This window comes from Gymnodraco acuticeps, unplaced genomic scaffold (genome assembly GCF_902827175.1).
Source record: "Gymnodraco acuticeps unplaced genomic scaffold, fGymAcu1.1, whole genome shotgun sequence".
Classification (NCBI taxonomy): domain Eukaryota; kingdom Metazoa; phylum Chordata; class Actinopteri; order Perciformes; family Bathydraconidae; genus Gymnodraco; species Gymnodraco acuticeps.
Window position 1 is genome coordinate 15,893 of NW_022991969.1, and position 18,972 is coordinate 34,864.

An 18,972-nucleotide genomic window follows, 5' to 3' on the forward strand; every position below is an offset into this window, starting at 1 on the left:
TCAATCAAAATAGTGTCGTGGGCAGTCCCCATTAATCAGCTGTCACAAAAAACAGTAAATGGGGCAGCTTTAGCCAACATTGCTAATTTCCTGCTGCAGATGAATAGACACCTTTTTAAAATCACAATACATCAACAGCAGTAGTTATACATTTAAAAAGAACAAATCTCTTCAGTTTAGTTCCAGTTGCTTTAAACGTCTTGTAACCCTGATGTGTTCTTAATAGAAATATACCAATTTGAAGCAGATAATCACACAGACTCTTACCTCTGCGCATCAGATGTGGACTGGGCCCCAGGGGTCCAGCCCCGGGGGTCCCAGTGCCCAGCTGCCCCGCTCCAGAGCCGTTCCTCTGGAGCGGGGGGGTTGGGCCTGGGGTGTGGTCACGCAGCTTTGGGTTGCTTTAAAGAAGAAAGAAAATAATAGAAAGTATTTTAAACTTGATAGCGTTCTGACATTCTGGGTAGGGGTTATACCACAGCACCCACTGAGGGTTAGAGCGAAGGAGGTAGCGGAAATCAGTTAGCATTTTAACATTTTGTTTCCTTCATCTCAAAGTCAACATGTTTTTGGTTAGACGCCTGAAATAAGATCTGTGGTTAACACGAGCTGAAAAGAGTATACCATCAGTCAGTAAATAACCAATTTTTGAATGAGCAAAGCTTCCATGTGTCTTAAAAACTCAAATGTCATCACGACAAACATTAGCCGCAATTAGCTTAGCAAGTGCGACCCCATGTAGATCATTTATAGTCTAACGTTACCTTTTTACTCTGCGTTTACGCATCAAAAATCATAAAGTGGTGTTAATATGTGGAGAATATCCTGCTGAACAAAACTGGCAACTATAAAAAATGTGATAATGGAAAAAGCAAATAGCTTTTTGTTGAGGGAGCCTTTGCGATGCTACTGTAACATCCGGGTCGGCCTTCAAAAATATCTCTGCAACGCTTTATTAAGACAAACATCCCAGCTCTAATCTGGGTGTGTCATCTAAGTCTATCAGAGTCTAAGGACCAGGAGAATGCTGAATGGCGCTAAGTGTCTGGATATGAAGCTTGTCCTTTCAGCAGCTAAATCAAAGACACCCTTCAGTAAAATGCGAGGCTTTTCAAAGCAGTTTGGGCCGGTCAGTGTGAGATTCCTGCTGATTCCAGTGATTTGGGGGGAAAGCAGAAGGATGGGAAGTGGAGAGGCCCTGGGAGTGACCGTTAGCAGAATGACAGCGGCCATTGTTGTGTCTGTGGGATGGACTCAGACACTTCTGCATATCTGAAGCTGCTGGAGGAGTGTGAAGATTTTTGCACGAGAAACAACAAGCTGAACCAAAGTGACCCAGAGAGGAGGACATGTCTGTAATGTACCAGTGAAACATGCATTAATAATCAGAGGTGGAAGAAGTACTCCGGTATGTTACTTAAGTAGAAATAAGAGATATTAATTCATTCACTCATTTGGAGCTAATTTTAAAAGATTTTTACGGTCATTTTCAGGTTCAAATTTGTATTTAGTGCCTCTACTGCAGTGCTTCTCAAAGTGTGGTCCGTGAGCGGCCCCTAGTGGTCAGTGAGTATATTGGTAACATTTCACATTTGAAATTAAAAAAAATACATTTAAGTTTTCCGCACTCTCGCGGGAATAGCTCCGCAATGGAGTGAGCTTAAGTTTCACTTTCGATTGCATGATATAGCGCAGCGCAACACCTTCGTCACACATGTTGCCATCTGTTTGTACCATTTTCAGGCGATTTGTAATCTGTTCTTGAAAAACGATGTGTTTTTGGATATTTGTGGAGTTAGGTGGTCCGCGAGTGTTTTTTTATTGGTTAAGTGGTCCTTGGTATGAAAAACTTTGATCACACTGATCTACTGGGACATGTCTCCATGCTTTAATGTTCAAAAAGCTTTATTTTTCTCCTACTGCCTGTGCTGCAGCACCACTTTTCACCCTCTGTCTGAAACCAGAGCCCAGTCTGCTCTGATTGGTTTGCTGGCCGGCTCTGTTGTGATTGGTCAACCGCTTAGAGATGTCCCGCCCCTTAGACTATCACGTACAATGTGTTGGAGCGCTAGCCAATAGAAGCTCGAGTGTTTCAAAGTGATGTCAATATGTTACAGAAGTAAACAAAGGAGCCCAATTGGGAGGGGATTTTAGCCCTTTAGACCATACACTAAAACCTACATTATATAACACACTAGAGGAATTGGAAAACCCCAAAAAGCAGAATGGGGTCTCTTTAAGTTGAACAACTGAGCTCTTCTTCCACCACTGACTGAAGTTTAGTTGAGTTTATTTGTTTATAGTGTCGTGGACAGTCCCCATTGATCAACTGTCACCAAAAACAGTAAATGGGGCAGCTTTAGCCAACATTGCTAATTTCCAGCTGTTGTCCCCGGAGTAAAGTAATAACAGCATGCGTTCTCCACAGTGTTTCGATGTTACCTGAGCTCCTCCGTGTGCTGCGCTAGGAGCTGCTGCGCGGCGGCGAGGGCAGCGAGGCTCTGAGCGAGGCTCTGCTGGGTGTCGGGCCCCGGACCCCCTGATGGAGCCGGGGGCGAGGGCTCGGCTGAGGGGGGGGCCTCCACAGGGGGTAAAGGGGGCTGGAAGGCAGGTGAGGTGTGCTGCTTTCTACCTAAGGTGTTACTGCCTCTACGCAGGGTGTGGTCCGAGTACTTGTTAGGAGTGCTACACGAGGGGGGGGGAGACAGTGAAGGAGAAACAAAAAACACCAAAGCTTTGATCAAAAAGAGGAGAGAATCACCAAAACCCCAGAGATTTTAAAAACAGTGTTAAGGATTAAAAGGATTCAATTAAATCTACCCCAAAATCTACAGGAAGGGATCAGAAAAAGCCCCCGGATTAATGGCAACATTTCTAAAGCAATTAATCGGAGGAATAGATTAATGTTGTAGGCTTTGGAAACGAGAAGGTTTCAAGGTAAGAAAACTCCAGATGAATTACTTTTCTTTGCGTGTCGAGTCGTTCTCTGGTCCCACCATGCTGCCCGGCCTCTTCCTCTCGATGGTGCTACAGTCATAGTCCAGGTGGTTGTTGTGGTTGGATGCAGGGGTGGGCATCGCAAACATGCCGGACACATTGAACTCCACATCTGTAAGAAAACAGAGGAGACAGCAAGTTCAAACTACATGAAAACTGGACAGGAAGTGAGGATCAGGATTTTGACAGATGCTCATGATATGCTTTAATTAAGGCGTACGTATCAAACACCCTCTGCATGTTTATCACAGAGAATACAAATCAGAATTGGAATACCTTTATTAGTCCCACAGAGGGGACATTTACATTGTTACAGCAGAAAAGAGCCAAAGATAGCTTAATGTTACCTAAGAAGTACTTACACAAAAAAGTATAATCAAAAAAAGTTACACAATTTACAAAATACACATCCTGTAACAGCAGCAATTGGAGCAGGGCAGATGCAGCAGTGATTTTGATTTCTGCTGACTCTTCCTTTCTCACCAGGCAGTTCCTATTAATTGTGTTAATTTCTCAGAAATGTCCAATTTAGCAAAACAACACTGTATCAAATAGTTTACACAAGAGACGAGCATGACCATAAGAATAGACAAGCTACATCAGGCCATCTACGGGCACCTAAACCCAGGACAAATCTTCTGACATCTTCTGTGACTTATAGAGCTATAATGGAACTCATTGCCAAACTACCTTGCTGAAATAGAGTCCAGAGCCTCTTTCAAGAAGAGATTGACGTACCATCTACTAATGTCCATATACCCTTGTGAGCTGTGAACCCTAATTGAATTTGATTTCATGCTTTGTACTGGTGGCTGTCTTGTGCACTCATCTTTGGCTGAGTTTGATGTTGAAAGTGGATGAGATTGTTGGTGATGTTGTTAATGATGTCAGGACTTATGTCTTGAATGTTGTTGTATTGTTTTAAGTGTTGGACCCCAGGAAGAGATACTTTTGTCAAGGGTAAAAGCTAATGGGGATCCTAAATAAACATAGTGACTCCCTGGTGTCAAATAGTCTGTGATTATCTACAAAGATAAAACAGGACCTACCCTCAGGAAAGAACCAGTCAGCGTGCTGGATGATCGGCTCGATGATGGCCACCACGTGCACAGAGGTCGCTGCAGCCATCTCAGCCAGACTCCTACACACACACACACACACACACACACACACACACACACACACACACACACACACACACACACACACACACACACACACACACACACACACACACACACACACACACACACACACACACACACACACACACACACACACACACACACACACACACACACACACACACACACACACACACACACACACACACACACACACACACACACACACACACACACACACACACACACACACACACACACACACACACACACACACACACACACACACACACACACACACACACACACACACACACACACACACACACACACACACACACACACACACACTTAACTAATGCTGCTATGGACAGTCTTGCACTAATGTACATTTTTCACAGATTTTGAAGTGACTGTTATTTTGTATATATTGATTGTCATGCTTTTATTTATGTCTTTAATGTGTGCATATTTATAAATGTGTCTGTTGATTATACTTTTTTATATATATATATATTTGTATTTTTCGGGATTGTGGGAAACGGTATTTCGATCTCTCTGTCTGTACACACAAACTGAAAGATTGACAATAAAGTTGACTTTGACTTAAATAACTGGTCATCCTCTCCACCAACATGTACTACAATCATGCCTCTTGAGATGATGATGATGATGATGAATACATGTTCCTTGTTTTACACAGTAACTGAAGTGTTCCCCCTCTCACCCCTCAGTTTTGGCCCACATCAGATTGGGTCCCAGGACGATGGCGAGGTTGCTCGGAGACATTTTGTTCACATCGCTGTCCTGGGCCAGTTTGGCTAGAAACTTCACCAGATACCTGAAGGAAAACGTGGAGGTAATCAACACAGGTTCCAACAATAACCAGGTTCTAAAATTGATCACAAATATCACCTGAATTGCCAGAATATAAGTAAATAAAATGTGACTTGAGTGCTTGTTTGAATTCACTGATGATATGCAATTATTAGGATTCGTTTCAGCAAGATAAGCAGAAAGTGGTTTTTATTATCCCGAAAAAGAGTGGACAACAAGTAAAATAGCTCAGAAGAACCTCAAATGGTGAAAAGAAACTAAGAAATCTAGATAGAAATATACAATATTAGTTTAACACCTGGGCGTCATGTATTATTGTGAGTGTGGTTACATCAGAAACTATTTGAATCTGCTGCTCATTATGTCATTTCCATGGACGTTAAAGTCACATACATGGCGTGTTTTTATTCACTCAATCTGCTTGCATTGAACTTTTCTTGCTTCTAACAACTATTGCTCCTCAACAAGCATTTACCTTTTGGCTTTAAAGATTTTATCATAATTCGCTTCAGGTTTTCTTCATGCAAAAGTTGAAAATGCATTAAAACCAGTGCATGGACAACAACAAATTAAACCTAGGAGACAAAGATGATAGTAACAAGGCTTGAAAGTACTCACTTCAGGTTGTTCTTGTTGTTCTTTGGGAGATTATCACACACAACCCAGAGAGCCTGGAGCCTCTTGTCCGGGTCTGACACGCTGCAGAGAGAGACATGTGAACGCAGAGCTTGTTATAAATCGAGTCTAGAGAAAGCTGGATCCATCATTCTATTGCATCCATATTGCTGGACAGAAATACAACAATGGTTCATTTTATCCCCAGTGTTATTGTTACCTGCATGCCTGTATCCATTCATCGTAAAGCTGGAACGTCATCAGAGGCTCAGGGAGTTCCCTCAGGTAGGACTTCAGTGCTCCTGAAACCACACAGACAGAATTATTGAGCCACTTTTCCACACAAAATGGGGTAATATTTCATTATATCAAACTGATTAGTGAAATTATAACCATTTAATAAAACATCAAATAGAGTTCTTCCTTCTTTAATGAAATCTATGGAAGCCCTGAGAGGCAAACAAATCTGCGCATCTGTTTTCTTTGTCCTTTTTTTGTAAATATGACTAATTTACGTTTTCTTCCATATAAGTCGGAAGATTAGTACCGACCTGTTTTCGTGGAATGGAAAGAGCTACCGTATAATTTTCTAAATCCAACCCAATCCACTTTATTTATATAGCACATATTAAAAACAGAGGGTTTACCGAAGTGCTTCACAGCCACATAACATTATAATAAAATATAATATTACAATAATAGATAAAAGGCACACATAAGAATAGATAAAAGGCACATAAGGGCTATGGACAGACAAATAAAAGCATAAAGATCGATAAAACATAGCTCAAACTGACTCGAGGGAAAAGAGGTGGGTCTTCAGGCGAGACTTAAAAGTTTTAAACATTTAAACATTTTAATTTGCAGGTTTGAGACAGTGGCTTGTAGACCGTGTCAATACATATCAACTGCTCTACTGTCAGTAAAACAATCTCATTAAAATTGTACATTTAAATGAATTGGTCCGAGCAACCAAGAAAAATAATTGATAAAAAAATGACTAGTTTGGGACGTACCAGCGACAGCATGGGGGTCAGAGTAGAACTCCTCCAGTTGTGAAGTGGAACAGTCCAGTGCGGCCTTTAGCTTCTTTAGCTTCGACGCTCCGGCTGCGATTCTGAATAGACCCTGCCACACAAACACAAACACACACACACAGATAAATAAACCACACTACACTGCCAGCAAACAACAGAGTTGACACAGGCCGGCATTCACTGAGCACACGAGACCCCGTGCTTTTCACTGTAACTTACACACTCCCTTTCCTCACACTCAATTACACATAGACTCTGTATAAAGTCCCCTACCAGCTGCACATAATGAAACCTTAAAGCAGGCGAACAAACACGCACCCACCACTCTTTACTTTGACACACAAACAAAAGCCGTCTTCACACCGTAATGACACAGAGAGGAATGAATGGCTCCACAAATAATGTGCTGTGCAGTTACCACTCTCTCAGGCTCTTTTCTGTACACACACGTACACACACGTACACACACACACACACACACACGAGTCAGATTTATGGTCAGGAGACAAGTATTGTTTTCTATATTTGTATCAGGGTGGGGCATCTCAAACTTGTCATAAATCGTCTCTGGTGACACTTTCTTTGGAGTTTCCCTTGTTTATAGTTCGTCTGTCCGCCCATCTCCCAGTCCCAGATGTGAAACAACAAGTTGGAAGCTTGGTTTCAATTAAGTCAATGACCAGCGGAGCCGCTAATGGCAGCCACGGCTCCATGTGACTTTTAATGACCTACGCCAGCACTTCTTTGACTTTCATGGTGAGGCGAGGAACACAAAAGGAGCTACTGTCAGTTAAAGCAAACTAATACGGATTCTTCATTATAAAAGACTGGCTGTTATTTAAAGAAGGTTTTCCCTTTCCTTCAGAGTGTTGTATAGGTTTGAGTGCATGTAAATGGTCTCCAATGGCTTAAATCCCTGGGTTCTGTGTGCAAAATACGGCCCCTTTAATCCTGATTAATCAGAAGTTTATGTAATTCATGGTAAAAATCTGCGCTACAATTTTGGGGGGACATTTTGGGACAAATGTGGTAATGTGATTACTTTGCATAATATCTTAATACGTTAAAGTTTTCCGATGAATGATGGTGAGCTTTATCAAGTTAACGTTGACAGCTCTTAACTTATTCTGTATATTTTATATTGTGTACCCTATAGATGTTCTATAGATATACATATTTTTTACTGTTGATATGTATGTATGTATACACATCATTTAATTTTAAGCATGTGATCTCTCCACGTCTTTTTTATTTTATATATGATTTATTTGTGACATTATTAAACACAGGAAGCATACATACATACATAGACCCTCACATGTACAGGGTATGTGCAGGAATCCTGAAGTCAAATGTAATTCCTTTTAAAACCTTTTTTAAGACCCTTTCCATACATGTTAAGACCTCATCGCCACTTGGAGTTCTAACCGGTTACCTTGGCGACACACTTTACCTCACATTGACTATATACAGTATTGATTGTCCTTCCTCCTTATCTTCCAACTATTTGAACGCAGACTTGCATTTCCCCATAACGATGTTGTTTAACAACCGGCGTAAACGGACCTTCGCGCTATCAAGCAGTGAGCGTGCGATGTCCTGTTCAGATGACGTCAAACCCAACGGGATGCCATCAATAAACTACACAGAATCAAACTACACACCTACGCAATGATTACAATGAGGCACACTGTAGAATACAACCTCTTTGGACCATTTATTTACTTATTGAAAACAAGCTACAAATGTAATACCTTGGAAAATGCCCTTTAATACTTTTTAATAGCCTTCATTTTCGCTACATTGATTGATCAACTTTGAATACTTTTTAAGACACCCTGAATAAAGGCAGTTAAAGAGACCATTCTATCAGGGTCAACAATAAAAAAAAAAAAACATCTCTCCAGGTCTTCACCCCCTCACCTCCTCCTTCATGCCGGTCTCCAGCAGCATCATGACGCAGGCCTCCAGCGGCAGAGCGATCTCTCGTCCGCTCCTCTTCAGGTGTTCGTCCAGCATCGTGCCGAACGCTGGCTTCTCCGTCCACGAGTCTGAAGGCAGAAAGAGAGACGAATGGTGAAATAAGACGCAGTGATAGTTAGAAGATTAATGCTGTTGTGGAATATGTGCAGGGTTGGGCAGTAACGTATACATGTAACGTAACAAACACAAATAATGATATACTCAATTATATTTTGAAAATGTTTTGATGACTTCTTAAAAATATGGCAATTTTATAATAATGAAACTTTCCATGATAAGAAATACACCTGTAGTTTGTTAGTGTATTTGAAGCAAGCAACTGTAGATACACAAAATGCATTTCCTTGCATTAAAAATCCTTTAAGGAGTTTGGAAAGAATAAACAATACATTTGGAGATCTTATTTTTTTAAGCTACCTCCATTTATTAGTGTAAGGTGCAATATCTCCAACGTTGGATCTTGAAGATTAGACCACTTTTATATATTTGTTTTGGTTATAAAAAGGGACAGTTATTAGTTTGCGCTTTGGGAATGGAGAATAATTCCCATGTAATGTGTATCTAGTAACTGAATGACTTCAAAGTAATTCAACCTGTCCTTGGTCATTTTATAAGATCTGTCTTTTACTCTGGTATTCATTAAAGAAATATAAACATGTTTATATTTCGGCCCTGCTCCAGGCCTCTTGCTGATCTGAATGGCAGATTTTTGGTTCAACAGTCCTCTCTCCCCCAGCAGGGAGCCGTCAAATAATAACCACAGGAGTGACTGTTGAATCGTCTGTGTGTGTGTCTGTGTTGTTAGAAATTAAAATCAATGTTGATATGGCATAATTTGAATTAAATACACTGTATTTAATTTAAATCAATTTTATTCTGAAAAACCCGGAAGTTCACACTAACTATTAACTTAACACTTTTATTCTGAAAATTAATCATTTCCGGTTAGCTAATGCTAACCGGAAATGAATAATTTTCAGAATAAAAGTGTTAAGTTGCTACGTTGTCAAACCGTGATTTGAAGGTGAAATGGCGTGATGTTGTACCCTTAACACACAGGGTTTAACACTCATTTATTGACGCTGAAATCACGTTTATTAGGGAATGTTTAAATAACCACAGACACCAGAATGATGTAATTTAGCAACAGAAAAAGGGAGGAATTGCATTGGACCCGCCCCCCGACGACGTCGGCCAATAGGAGGAGACCTCGGATGACAACAGGAAGAGGAAGCGAAGAATCGATCTCTTCTACCCCCTGACCTGGGCTGACCGGACGCATGGGGCCAGAGCATGGGGCGAGAGCCGCCACTCGCACATTTCATTTGTACATCGCCGCATCTTTTGTGTAATTAAATGCTGTTAAATTGTATAGGCTTCCCTTAACTCTTTTCAGTATGTCCTGCTCTCAGGGTTCTAGAATTGCTAACAGTGTGCAAGTAGTGTGTGTGTGAGAGCTAATACACTAGTGAACAGGGAGGAGGGGGAGGGGGGGGTGTTGCTGTTAGCAAAACCCAGGTGGGTGTGAAGTGAGAAGGGTGTGTGTGTGTGTGGTTCGTGAGTCATCGCCACATGCTGGGAGACCAGGCTCGTCTGGTTTAGACCACATGTGTTTAACACTGAAAAAAAACAAGCTCCCTTCAATGAGACACATGTAACATTGGCTAAAGAAACTCTAGGAAATCTGCGAGGAGAGATGATGTTTTAAAAATGGAAAATGTGATTCTTTTTGGAGGGCAGAGGAGCGCTGAAAACAAAAGGCCATTCTTTAAGATCTGGGCCTCACTTGTAGAGTTTGACAGTTACCGCTTCTGGGAGAAAACAGAGTAGAGTGATGTAATTGAAATGTACAGTAGCTTTGAGGAGGAGTGAATAAGAAAAGTGTTTCTCCTCCAAGCAGCTACTTGTCTCACACCTCCTTCACAGGAAAATGCGTTTAAAGAGACCAAAACATTGGCGGCCCCTCGGTGAAAGGTGCATTCTTAAGAGCATGGGTGTCTTTCTGTCTGCAGTGTTTGTGTTGAACAGCTGTGAGTGCATAAAGCCATGTTTGCATGTATCTCACCTTGCTGATCCTGGATGGTTGGCAGCACGCTCTCCAGCACAGTGAGAGACTTTCTGTGGTAATCAGCTTGAGCTTCTAAGAGCTACAGAAACCAAACCACAGAGAGACGAAGATTAGGGTCGATTAAGACCAAGCAGTAAAAGACAGGCAAGTAAATAAAAAGCATTGCCAAGTCTGTGTTCCCCGGTTACTCTGCAGCTGGGAGTGTTCTCACAACAAACTCATGCACACACACATTTTTGTGGCTTGCTGATGACACGCTGTACTCACTGTTATGAAGTAGCGGGCATTGTCCCCTTCTTTGGAGAAGAAACTGTACATGTCTGCAGCGAGTTGATCCTGGTGGATACAACACAGATTACAAAAGTTAGTTCACTGATTCACGTAATATTAAAGAGGGCTTAATGTGTTTTTGACGTAACTGTCTCCATCAATGTCTGGTAAGACACTTTCATTTGTGTTAAAAGAAGAGAACAGTGAAGAAAAGACATGTAAAGGATAACATGGAAATAAATGTACCGAAACAAACAAACAATATCTCTGTGTGATGTGTGAGCGCGTCGGCCAGGAGCAAAACCAAAGGACAGAAAGGAGCAGAAACCAAGTGGGAAAGATTGCTCTTTTAGGCGGTTTCCTTTCCTGTAGTGTGTTTTATAGGTTTTTTGGCATGTAAATGGTCTGCACTCTAAAATCCCTGTGTTCCCTCCAGAGGGAGTTACTGTAGGGCCCCTAAAGTGGGGGGAATAGGGACTAGTTCAGATGTTTTGGTTTTGTATCTAATACATTTCCATATTCACTGTATAAGGAGATGCCGGTCACCCCCGAAAAACCAAGATGTGTCCGAGCCTGTTTTTCAGGTCTCCGGCTTGAAAATGACATTCCCAGAACAATTGACTATATCTTCACTTCTAAAAAGGGGTACATTAATAATCTGTGAGTTGGATGTAGAAAAGTCAGAATCAATATAGATTTTTTTTAATTTTAAAGTAAATTCAGATTGAACACACATGTAAATTAGATTACTTAGTGTATAGTGAAAAGCACCTTGAATGATGGGTTGGTAGACTAAAAGCTTTAGGAATCCAAACTATAACATATAATAAGTACCCTGTATCAAGATTGATGCAAAACAAGTGACATTTGACCTTTTTAGAGAGATTTAGAAAAAGAAACCCACTTCTGGGGTCATTTGGGTGCATTTTCCATATCTCTGGCCCCCCTCGGTCGATTTTGATGATTGACATCTCTTTTTAACCGTTAGCCAATAGAATCGAGGGGAAGTTCCTAAAATCCATCTAAACATTACCCATTGGTGAATGAGTGATGCGCAGCCAGAATGTGACTTCCTCGAAGACAGGAGTTGTTTACCGCTTTGTTGAGGCTCCATTTGTTATTGTGTGGTTCTGCTGCTGTTAACTATTATTAATGTATCAAAGATCTTCCATCTCCACAGCGTCATCCATCAGATGAACGTGTGCAGACGTCAGCGGTCGCTAAGCTTCTGTCCGTTATCGAACTGACTCATAAACCCTCCGGCTAATGCTGGCAGGACTCTGAGAGAGCGGGGGGGAAACACACGGCTCCAACCTTCCTGGATAGAAAACCTGACGCATCATGCAGCCGCTGGACACTCAGACTCACTAGTGATTCAGCACACGCACACACACACACACACACACACACACACACACACACACACACACACACACACACACACACACACACACACACACACACACACGCACACGCACACACACACAACGGTGCATTTTCAGTGTGTGCGTCGGCAAACTGGGTCAGAGGTCCCGAGGGTCTTGGGAAGTCCAGAGTCATCTATATTCAACTGTTAATCTCTGCAAACCTCACATTTCTTTGGAGCAAATATCTGGTTTTATAAACATATATTTTTTTATATTTCTTGTTTTTATATATTGAAGTACAATGTGTGTACAATTGACCTTCTCTTAATAAAAAAAATATTTAAATGTTATAATTTTATTCTAAAAAAGAGCTACTGTCATAAAATCCATTTCTCCCGGGGATACATCCAGTATTTCTGATTGTGACAACATGCTGGTTACCTTGCAGAGCTCCACTTTGTTCATGGCCTCGTCCATCTCCTCTTTGAGGAGCTCAGCCTTGGCCGTCAGTGCGTGAGTGTTTGTTCCTGAGATTATTGACTTGGTTGCCTGCAACCATCTAGAGTTTGGAAAAACAAGGAAACATCGGACATGGAGTTAGAATACCTGAAGCTGTTTACTGTCATACTTTAAAAAAACGACATTTTCATAAAGCGTGACAAACCGTGCTCTGGCAGAATCGTAGTCCAGCACCAGTTTGGCCAGCTGTTTCCTCTGCTTCAGGATGTTGGGAATGTCCACCTATACAATTATACAACACACAGACATGTTGAATGAGCCTGAGGATTATTAATGGCAGACATCTGTTTTGATTCTTCTTCCAGGATGACGGTTTTAAGATTTTCTTCTGATTTGGAAATACCTACAATTATTTCTAAAAGGTTGACTGAAACTATTGGAAAATGTACTCCTACTATATAGTGAAATAAATAAAAATATATATAAGTAAATTAATAATTTGGCAATATAAAGAGAAAGGAAAAAAGAAAGAAAATACTGAAATATTAAGACATACGTTTTTTTTTACATTTAAAAATTGTTCATTTATTTATGTATATTTAAACTATTTTATTTGTATACCCTTTCATTGATAAATAATTGAATTTACTTCTATTGTATTCCCTTTATTTATAATACATGCCTCCAGTCCAAATCTCAGTAGTCAATTCCTGCACACATGAATCCTTCTTTATCAAAACCATCTCGCACGGACAACAGGAAGGAGATGCAACGCTGAGTTTCTCACGCAGTGTGAATGTGGTGGGAGTTTGGGGAAGTTGTACAAGAAACAACCGAAAATACAAGTTTATGGGAACAGAGATACACAAGTCTGATAGCTAACAGTTACTCATATTTGGAAAACCCCCAATCATTAGTGACGAAGGGTAAAGTTCCTTAATTCATCTCGTGCTAACAGATCTGGAATCAGTTTTGTTTTGACCACAACACGCGAATGTGACTGTGTGACTGGGCAGTGTCCTCCAAGAGGAAATTAATACAAATGATGTTTAAATGTTAAATATTACACAAATAGTGAGGGTGTGACTGCACTTAAATACACAAACCAAGAGCTATGACAGAGTTTTAAATATGTAACTTGTGTTTAGTGGCTGTTATGTGCAGAAGGAGTTTTTATTTGACCTCTGCGAGCTGGCTTAGAGGATCCAGGACGTCCTTCTCGATCTGCAGCTCGTGGAGCATCAGCTCTGACGCCAGGCGATTCTCCGCCTCGCCGCACACTTCCATCATCTTCCTGTCAACACACACACACACACACACAGCAGGGTGTTAGAGTCACAACGGCGTCATATTCAGGCCTCGTTAGCATTTTAGCACTGTTGTTAGGAGCGAATGTGACACATTTTGTGATAAATATAACAACACAGAAGGATGAAAATCTGTCCGGTCTCTTCCGCCGCTCCAAATCAATACGTGAAAACTAAACCAGGTTATTGTGAGGATGTCATTTCCATCTGCCTATAGCCTGAGGACGCAGAGTGGCCTACTGACAGGTCTCCCACGGTCATTTATCAGGGGTTTCGGGTCACAGTCATTGCAGGAATCTGACTCCTAAGCCTTGAATTACAAAGAATGTGGCATCATAGTGGACTCACTGCTGTGTGAGTGACGGTTCTGTCCAGGTCTGTGATCAGTTTATGATGAATGAATGACAATAAATGATTATCTTCACAGAGCATTTGGTTATTTTTGACGGTTACGGCTAAAGCAGCTAATCCAGTTAGGAGAGCAATCATTCACTTTAGCCAATCAAACTTGTTTATAGACAGTCCACTAGAGAGACATGACAGAAAGAAATGACCCTGATTCTTTCTGTTTAGACACCATGTCTCACCATATCTCACCATGTCTCACCATGTCTCACCATATCTCACCATGTCTCACCATATCTCACCATGTCTCACCATGTCTCATCATATCTCACCATGTCTCACCATGTCTCACCATATCTCACCATGTCTCACCATATATCACCATATCTCACCATATCTCACCATGTCTCACCATATCTCACCATGTCTCACCATGTCTCACCATGTCTCATCATATCTCACCATGTCTCACCATATCTCACCATGTCTCACCATGTCTCACCATATCTCACCATATCTCACCATATCTCACCATGTCTCACCATGTCTCACCATGTCTCATCATATCTCACCATGTCTCACCATATCTCACCATGTCTCACCATGTCTCATCATATCTCACCATGTCTCACCATGTCTCACCATATCTCACCATATCTCACCATGTCTCACCATATCTCACCATGTCTCACCATGTCTCACCATGTCTCACCATATCTCACCATGTCTCACCATGTCTCACCATATCTCACCATGTCTCACCATATCTCACCATGTCTCACCATATCTCACCATGTCTCACCATATCTCACCATGTCTCACCATGTCTCACCATATCTCACCATATCTCACCATGTCTCACCATGTCTCACCATATCTCACCATGTCTCACCATGTCTCATCATATCTCACCATGTCTCACCATATCTCACCATGTCTCACCATGTCTCATCATATCTCACCATGTCTCACCATATCTCACCATGTCTCACCATGTCTCACCATATCTCACCATGTCTCACCATGTCTCATCATATCTCACCATGTCTCACCATGTCTCACCATGTCTCACCATGTCTCACCATGTCTCACCATGTCTCACCATGTCTCAACATAGTAGCGCGACACACCTAAACCACGTCCGGGTCGACTTGAGTCATATTATTTGCCGTTAATATTAATAAAATAAATTATTAATCCAGGCTCCTTTGTAAGTACTTACAGGTTGACACAAACTTCATTCAAGCCACTATTCAAACTACTGGCAGTGCAGTCACATGTCCTTTTCTTTTACTTTTGAAAAAACACATATATATATATATATATATATATATATATATATATATATATATATATATATATATATATATACAGTAACTGTTGCTCTGAACTATTTTTGTATTTAGAAGATTTGTCTTGTTTCTTTTACTTGACTACTGACATGTAGTTTCACTGTTCTGGGAGTAATTGTATCATTATACATTTATATTTATCTTTATTATATGTATTCCAAACAAGTGGCTTATAGGTTTAATGTATCTACTGTATATGTTAAAAGTATTCTACCTAAAAAAATCACAATGAATATTGTTGTGCTGATATGTACATTTGATAGGCGTATGGGTCATCTATAAGTCACACTTTAAACAATGTGAGGCTTTTGTTGGGAGGACATTTTAGTAACTTGACCTCTTTGCATTTTAACTTGATACCCCTGGTCTACGCTGAAGTCCAGACCAATGCATAAAGTTTACCAGCTGACCATCTGACGCATTTTCTCTTCCTCATTTCTCCCATAGAAATGTATAGATAGCTTTATAGATTTGGATTCACTTTCTAGATCCTCAGCTTCAAACTATTTCTCGGTCACGATGAAACATCTAAATAAGGGAACTAAAGAAAAGTCCCTTTAAGAGAAAACTGGGTGGATTTCTTGCCCTGGGTGCATGGCTTCATATTTCATACTCTCCAGGGTGCATCTGCTCCTTTAGCAACAGTTGCTAAGAGGGAGCAATTGGTTAACCAGCCTGTCACTCATTCCCAAACTCACCCTATCAAGGAGTCCTCTCCCAACTGGTTTCCTCCTTCCACCATGGCCTGGGATAGTGCAGTGAGAGGAAGCTTTTTCTGTGAGAAAGAGGCAATAATTAGACTTGTACAGTACGTAGAACAAAGCATAAGCACTAAAAGAACCCATTTCTATACAGTAGCTTCAGTATTTGATGTTGAAACCAATGGAAATGCATCAAGGACTTTCCATTGAGCAGTAAAGGAAGAGGAAGAGATGTTAAATGGGACTTGAGATGCAAACTAGGGAAGTGAGACATCTATCAAGCGATAACACCGGCGCTCGCTTAACGGCGACATGGTTTACATCTGTGCAAAACATGTTCAACATCCTGTTTTTAAACCAGAGGATCCCAGAGGCTGAAAAGTGTCATGCATAAAGAGCAAAGATGACAGATGTCTGAATGGGAAACGGAGCGAGCGGTGCTGAGAATCAGAGAGGCGGAGGAAGTGATCTGTGTCGTTACCTGACCGTTTCCTGTATAGAGGCGTGGAACGGACTGTGGGGCGTATTTGGTTTGGGGGAAAACAAAAGAGAAATGATGGACTGTACGCCTACTGTGGACACTTCGAATAAAAACATCTTCAAAATTGTGTGCGAGGTAAAAAATGAAATTACACATCCTGGTTCTTTAATAAAAACTAGAGATTTAACAAGTGTTTTATTATAACAAGCCAGACGTCTTACATGTCTCTTTTCTGCCTCTGCTCCGATGTGTCCCTGTAGACACGACACCATCCTCTTGTGTGTGTTGTGCGACACGACTCGCACCAACTCCATCCGCCGTTCAATCTGTGGGCACAAGAAAGGATACGCAAGGATAAATATTAAGCAAATACCTTCTACAAACATGTCAGATTTCATTTTATGCCATCCCAGAGCAAGAAGCAGCAGCATTTGGTTAAAAGTTCAGCAATTTGAACAAGATATGAGATCAAATTGAATAAAAGTCATCAAACAATATTACAGGATTATCATTAAATAACTCCACAAACATATTTGTCCCACTCTTTTTGTAATGTTGTTACCTTTATCAAAGCCTGACTATACTATATTGATTCCTTCTTGTTTTGTAGAGGGGTAATCTGTTGAATATTGCTATGATAATACTTGCGATATATAAAACAGATATTACTCAGGCCTGCCTTTCTGGTGATTTCCCTATACTGCTAAAGATAAAACAAATTGCAAAGATGTGCAGCTCCTCTGTCTTGGAACAGTCTGCAAATTAAATGGAAACTGAACAATCTGGTGCCACTAAATGTTTTTAAAGCTCGGTTGGATGCTAGTCAATCGGAAGCTATTGGTACCTGTTTATGTGGATAATTATGTAAACGATGCTGTATGATGTCCTTTTGTTGTTCTATTTATGTTTTTATGTTTCATGTGGAACTACTTGAGCAGGTCTCCCTTGAAAAAGAGATCAATGATCTCAATGGGATTTATCTGTATAAATAAAGGTTTGAAATGAAATGAAATGAAACTGACCATTAAATCAATTCAAAAGAAATTATTTCCAAAAAAAATGTGTTGAATAAATTGAACACTAACCTGAATGAAAAAGGCCTCAATCAATAGAAGAACAAGTTACATTTCAAAGTGACATTTTTCTACTGATACCCTCTTTCAACTAACGTAAAAAAAGAGTGTAATATCACAGTATTTCTCGTTGTGTTTATCACTGAAGTTCACATTGCGAAAATATATAGTGTGCAGCCAAATAAGAGGTGGAAAATTGCTGTTGACTTTGCCTTAAAGTGCTTTGTGATGCTTTATAAAAAAAGAAGCTTTCTTTACTTGTACAACCCTTCAATCCTGGCCTGAACTACATCCTGACATGTTTGGTTCAATACCAGAACACACAATAACACACACATGGCTAACATGCTTTATGACCACAAACACACTGGGTCCATAAACCATCACAACAGTGTGTGTGCTGTTCTGATGACTGATGAGGCCCAGCTCCACACACACACACACACAACATTTGTAGCTGCCTGGAGGGAGACGTGGGGGTCAAAGTTCACGCATGATGGAAACAGCTCGTCCCTGCAGGAATGTTATCTTTCAAACACATGACTCATCGGAAGTGTCTCTATAGCAACGGGCCCTGGGCTGTGACCGAGAGCGAGGGGGGGGGGGGGCTCTTTAGTTTTTGCTGTTTTTTTTTTTAAAGACCTTTTTGATTACACAGGCTTTCTCCTGTCTGCTGCACTAACAGCTCCACTCTGTGCTTTCAGATTTAAGATATAATACTGCCATTGATGGGAGTCAAAGCTATTCTGGCCTAAAGACAAGAGGCCGACTGACGCTCTGCGGGACGACTATTCTCTGTCCTCGTCATGCCAGGTGCCCGACTGTCAGTGTCAACATTCGGCAGGCTGTCACCGCCCATGAATAGCTGATAGATGATTGCACGCTACTGTTCGAGTCTACTTGAAAGTCTGACGATGCAAAGAACTGGTTTGTGTTGGCAGCGCTTGTGAGATCGG

At 40.9% G+C, this 18,972-nt stretch overlaps 1 protein-coding gene across 4 annotated transcripts in view; it reads right to left on the minus strand.

Moving 5' to 3' along the window:
* The window catches only part of arhgap17a (Rho GTPase activating protein 17a), a 50,371-nt gene that overhangs the window by 7,515 nt on the left and 23,884 nt on the right, over window positions 1–18,972 (minus strand). For 2 of the 4 annotated variants that reach the window (XM_034200799.1, XM_034200800.1), the window contains exons 3-19: window positions 17,165–17,269; window positions 16,944–16,976; window positions 16,460–16,536; window positions 13,940–14,051; window positions 12,963–13,039; window positions 12,740–12,857; window positions 10,929–10,997; window positions 10,659–10,740; window positions 8,534–8,661; window positions 6,590–6,701; window positions 5,794–5,875; window positions 5,577–5,657; window positions 4,849–4,962; window positions 4,047–4,138; window positions 2,962–3,109; window positions 2,443–2,685; window positions 268–401 (exon numbers count right to left, since the gene is read on the minus strand). In XM_034200799.1, coding sequence (XP_034056690.1) covers window positions 268–401; window positions 2,443–2,685; window positions 2,962–3,109; window positions 4,047–4,138; window positions 4,849–4,962; window positions 5,577–5,657; window positions 5,794–5,875; window positions 6,590–6,701; window positions 8,534–8,661; window positions 10,659–10,740; window positions 10,929–10,997; window positions 12,740–12,857; window positions 12,963–13,039; window positions 13,940–14,051; window positions 16,460–16,536; window positions 16,944–16,976; window positions 17,165–17,269 — 1,807 coding nt within the window. The remainder of the gene's footprint in view (window positions 1–267; window positions 402–2,442; window positions 2,686–2,961; window positions 3,110–4,046; window positions 4,139–4,848; window positions 4,963–5,576; window positions 5,658–5,793; window positions 5,876–6,589; window positions 6,702–8,533; window positions 8,662–10,658; window positions 10,741–10,928; window positions 10,998–12,739; window positions 12,858–12,962; window positions 13,040–13,939; window positions 14,052–16,459; window positions 16,537–16,943; window positions 16,977–17,164; window positions 17,270–18,972) is intronic. The other 2 variants (XM_034200802.1, XM_034200801.1) reach the window with 2 other exon arrangements.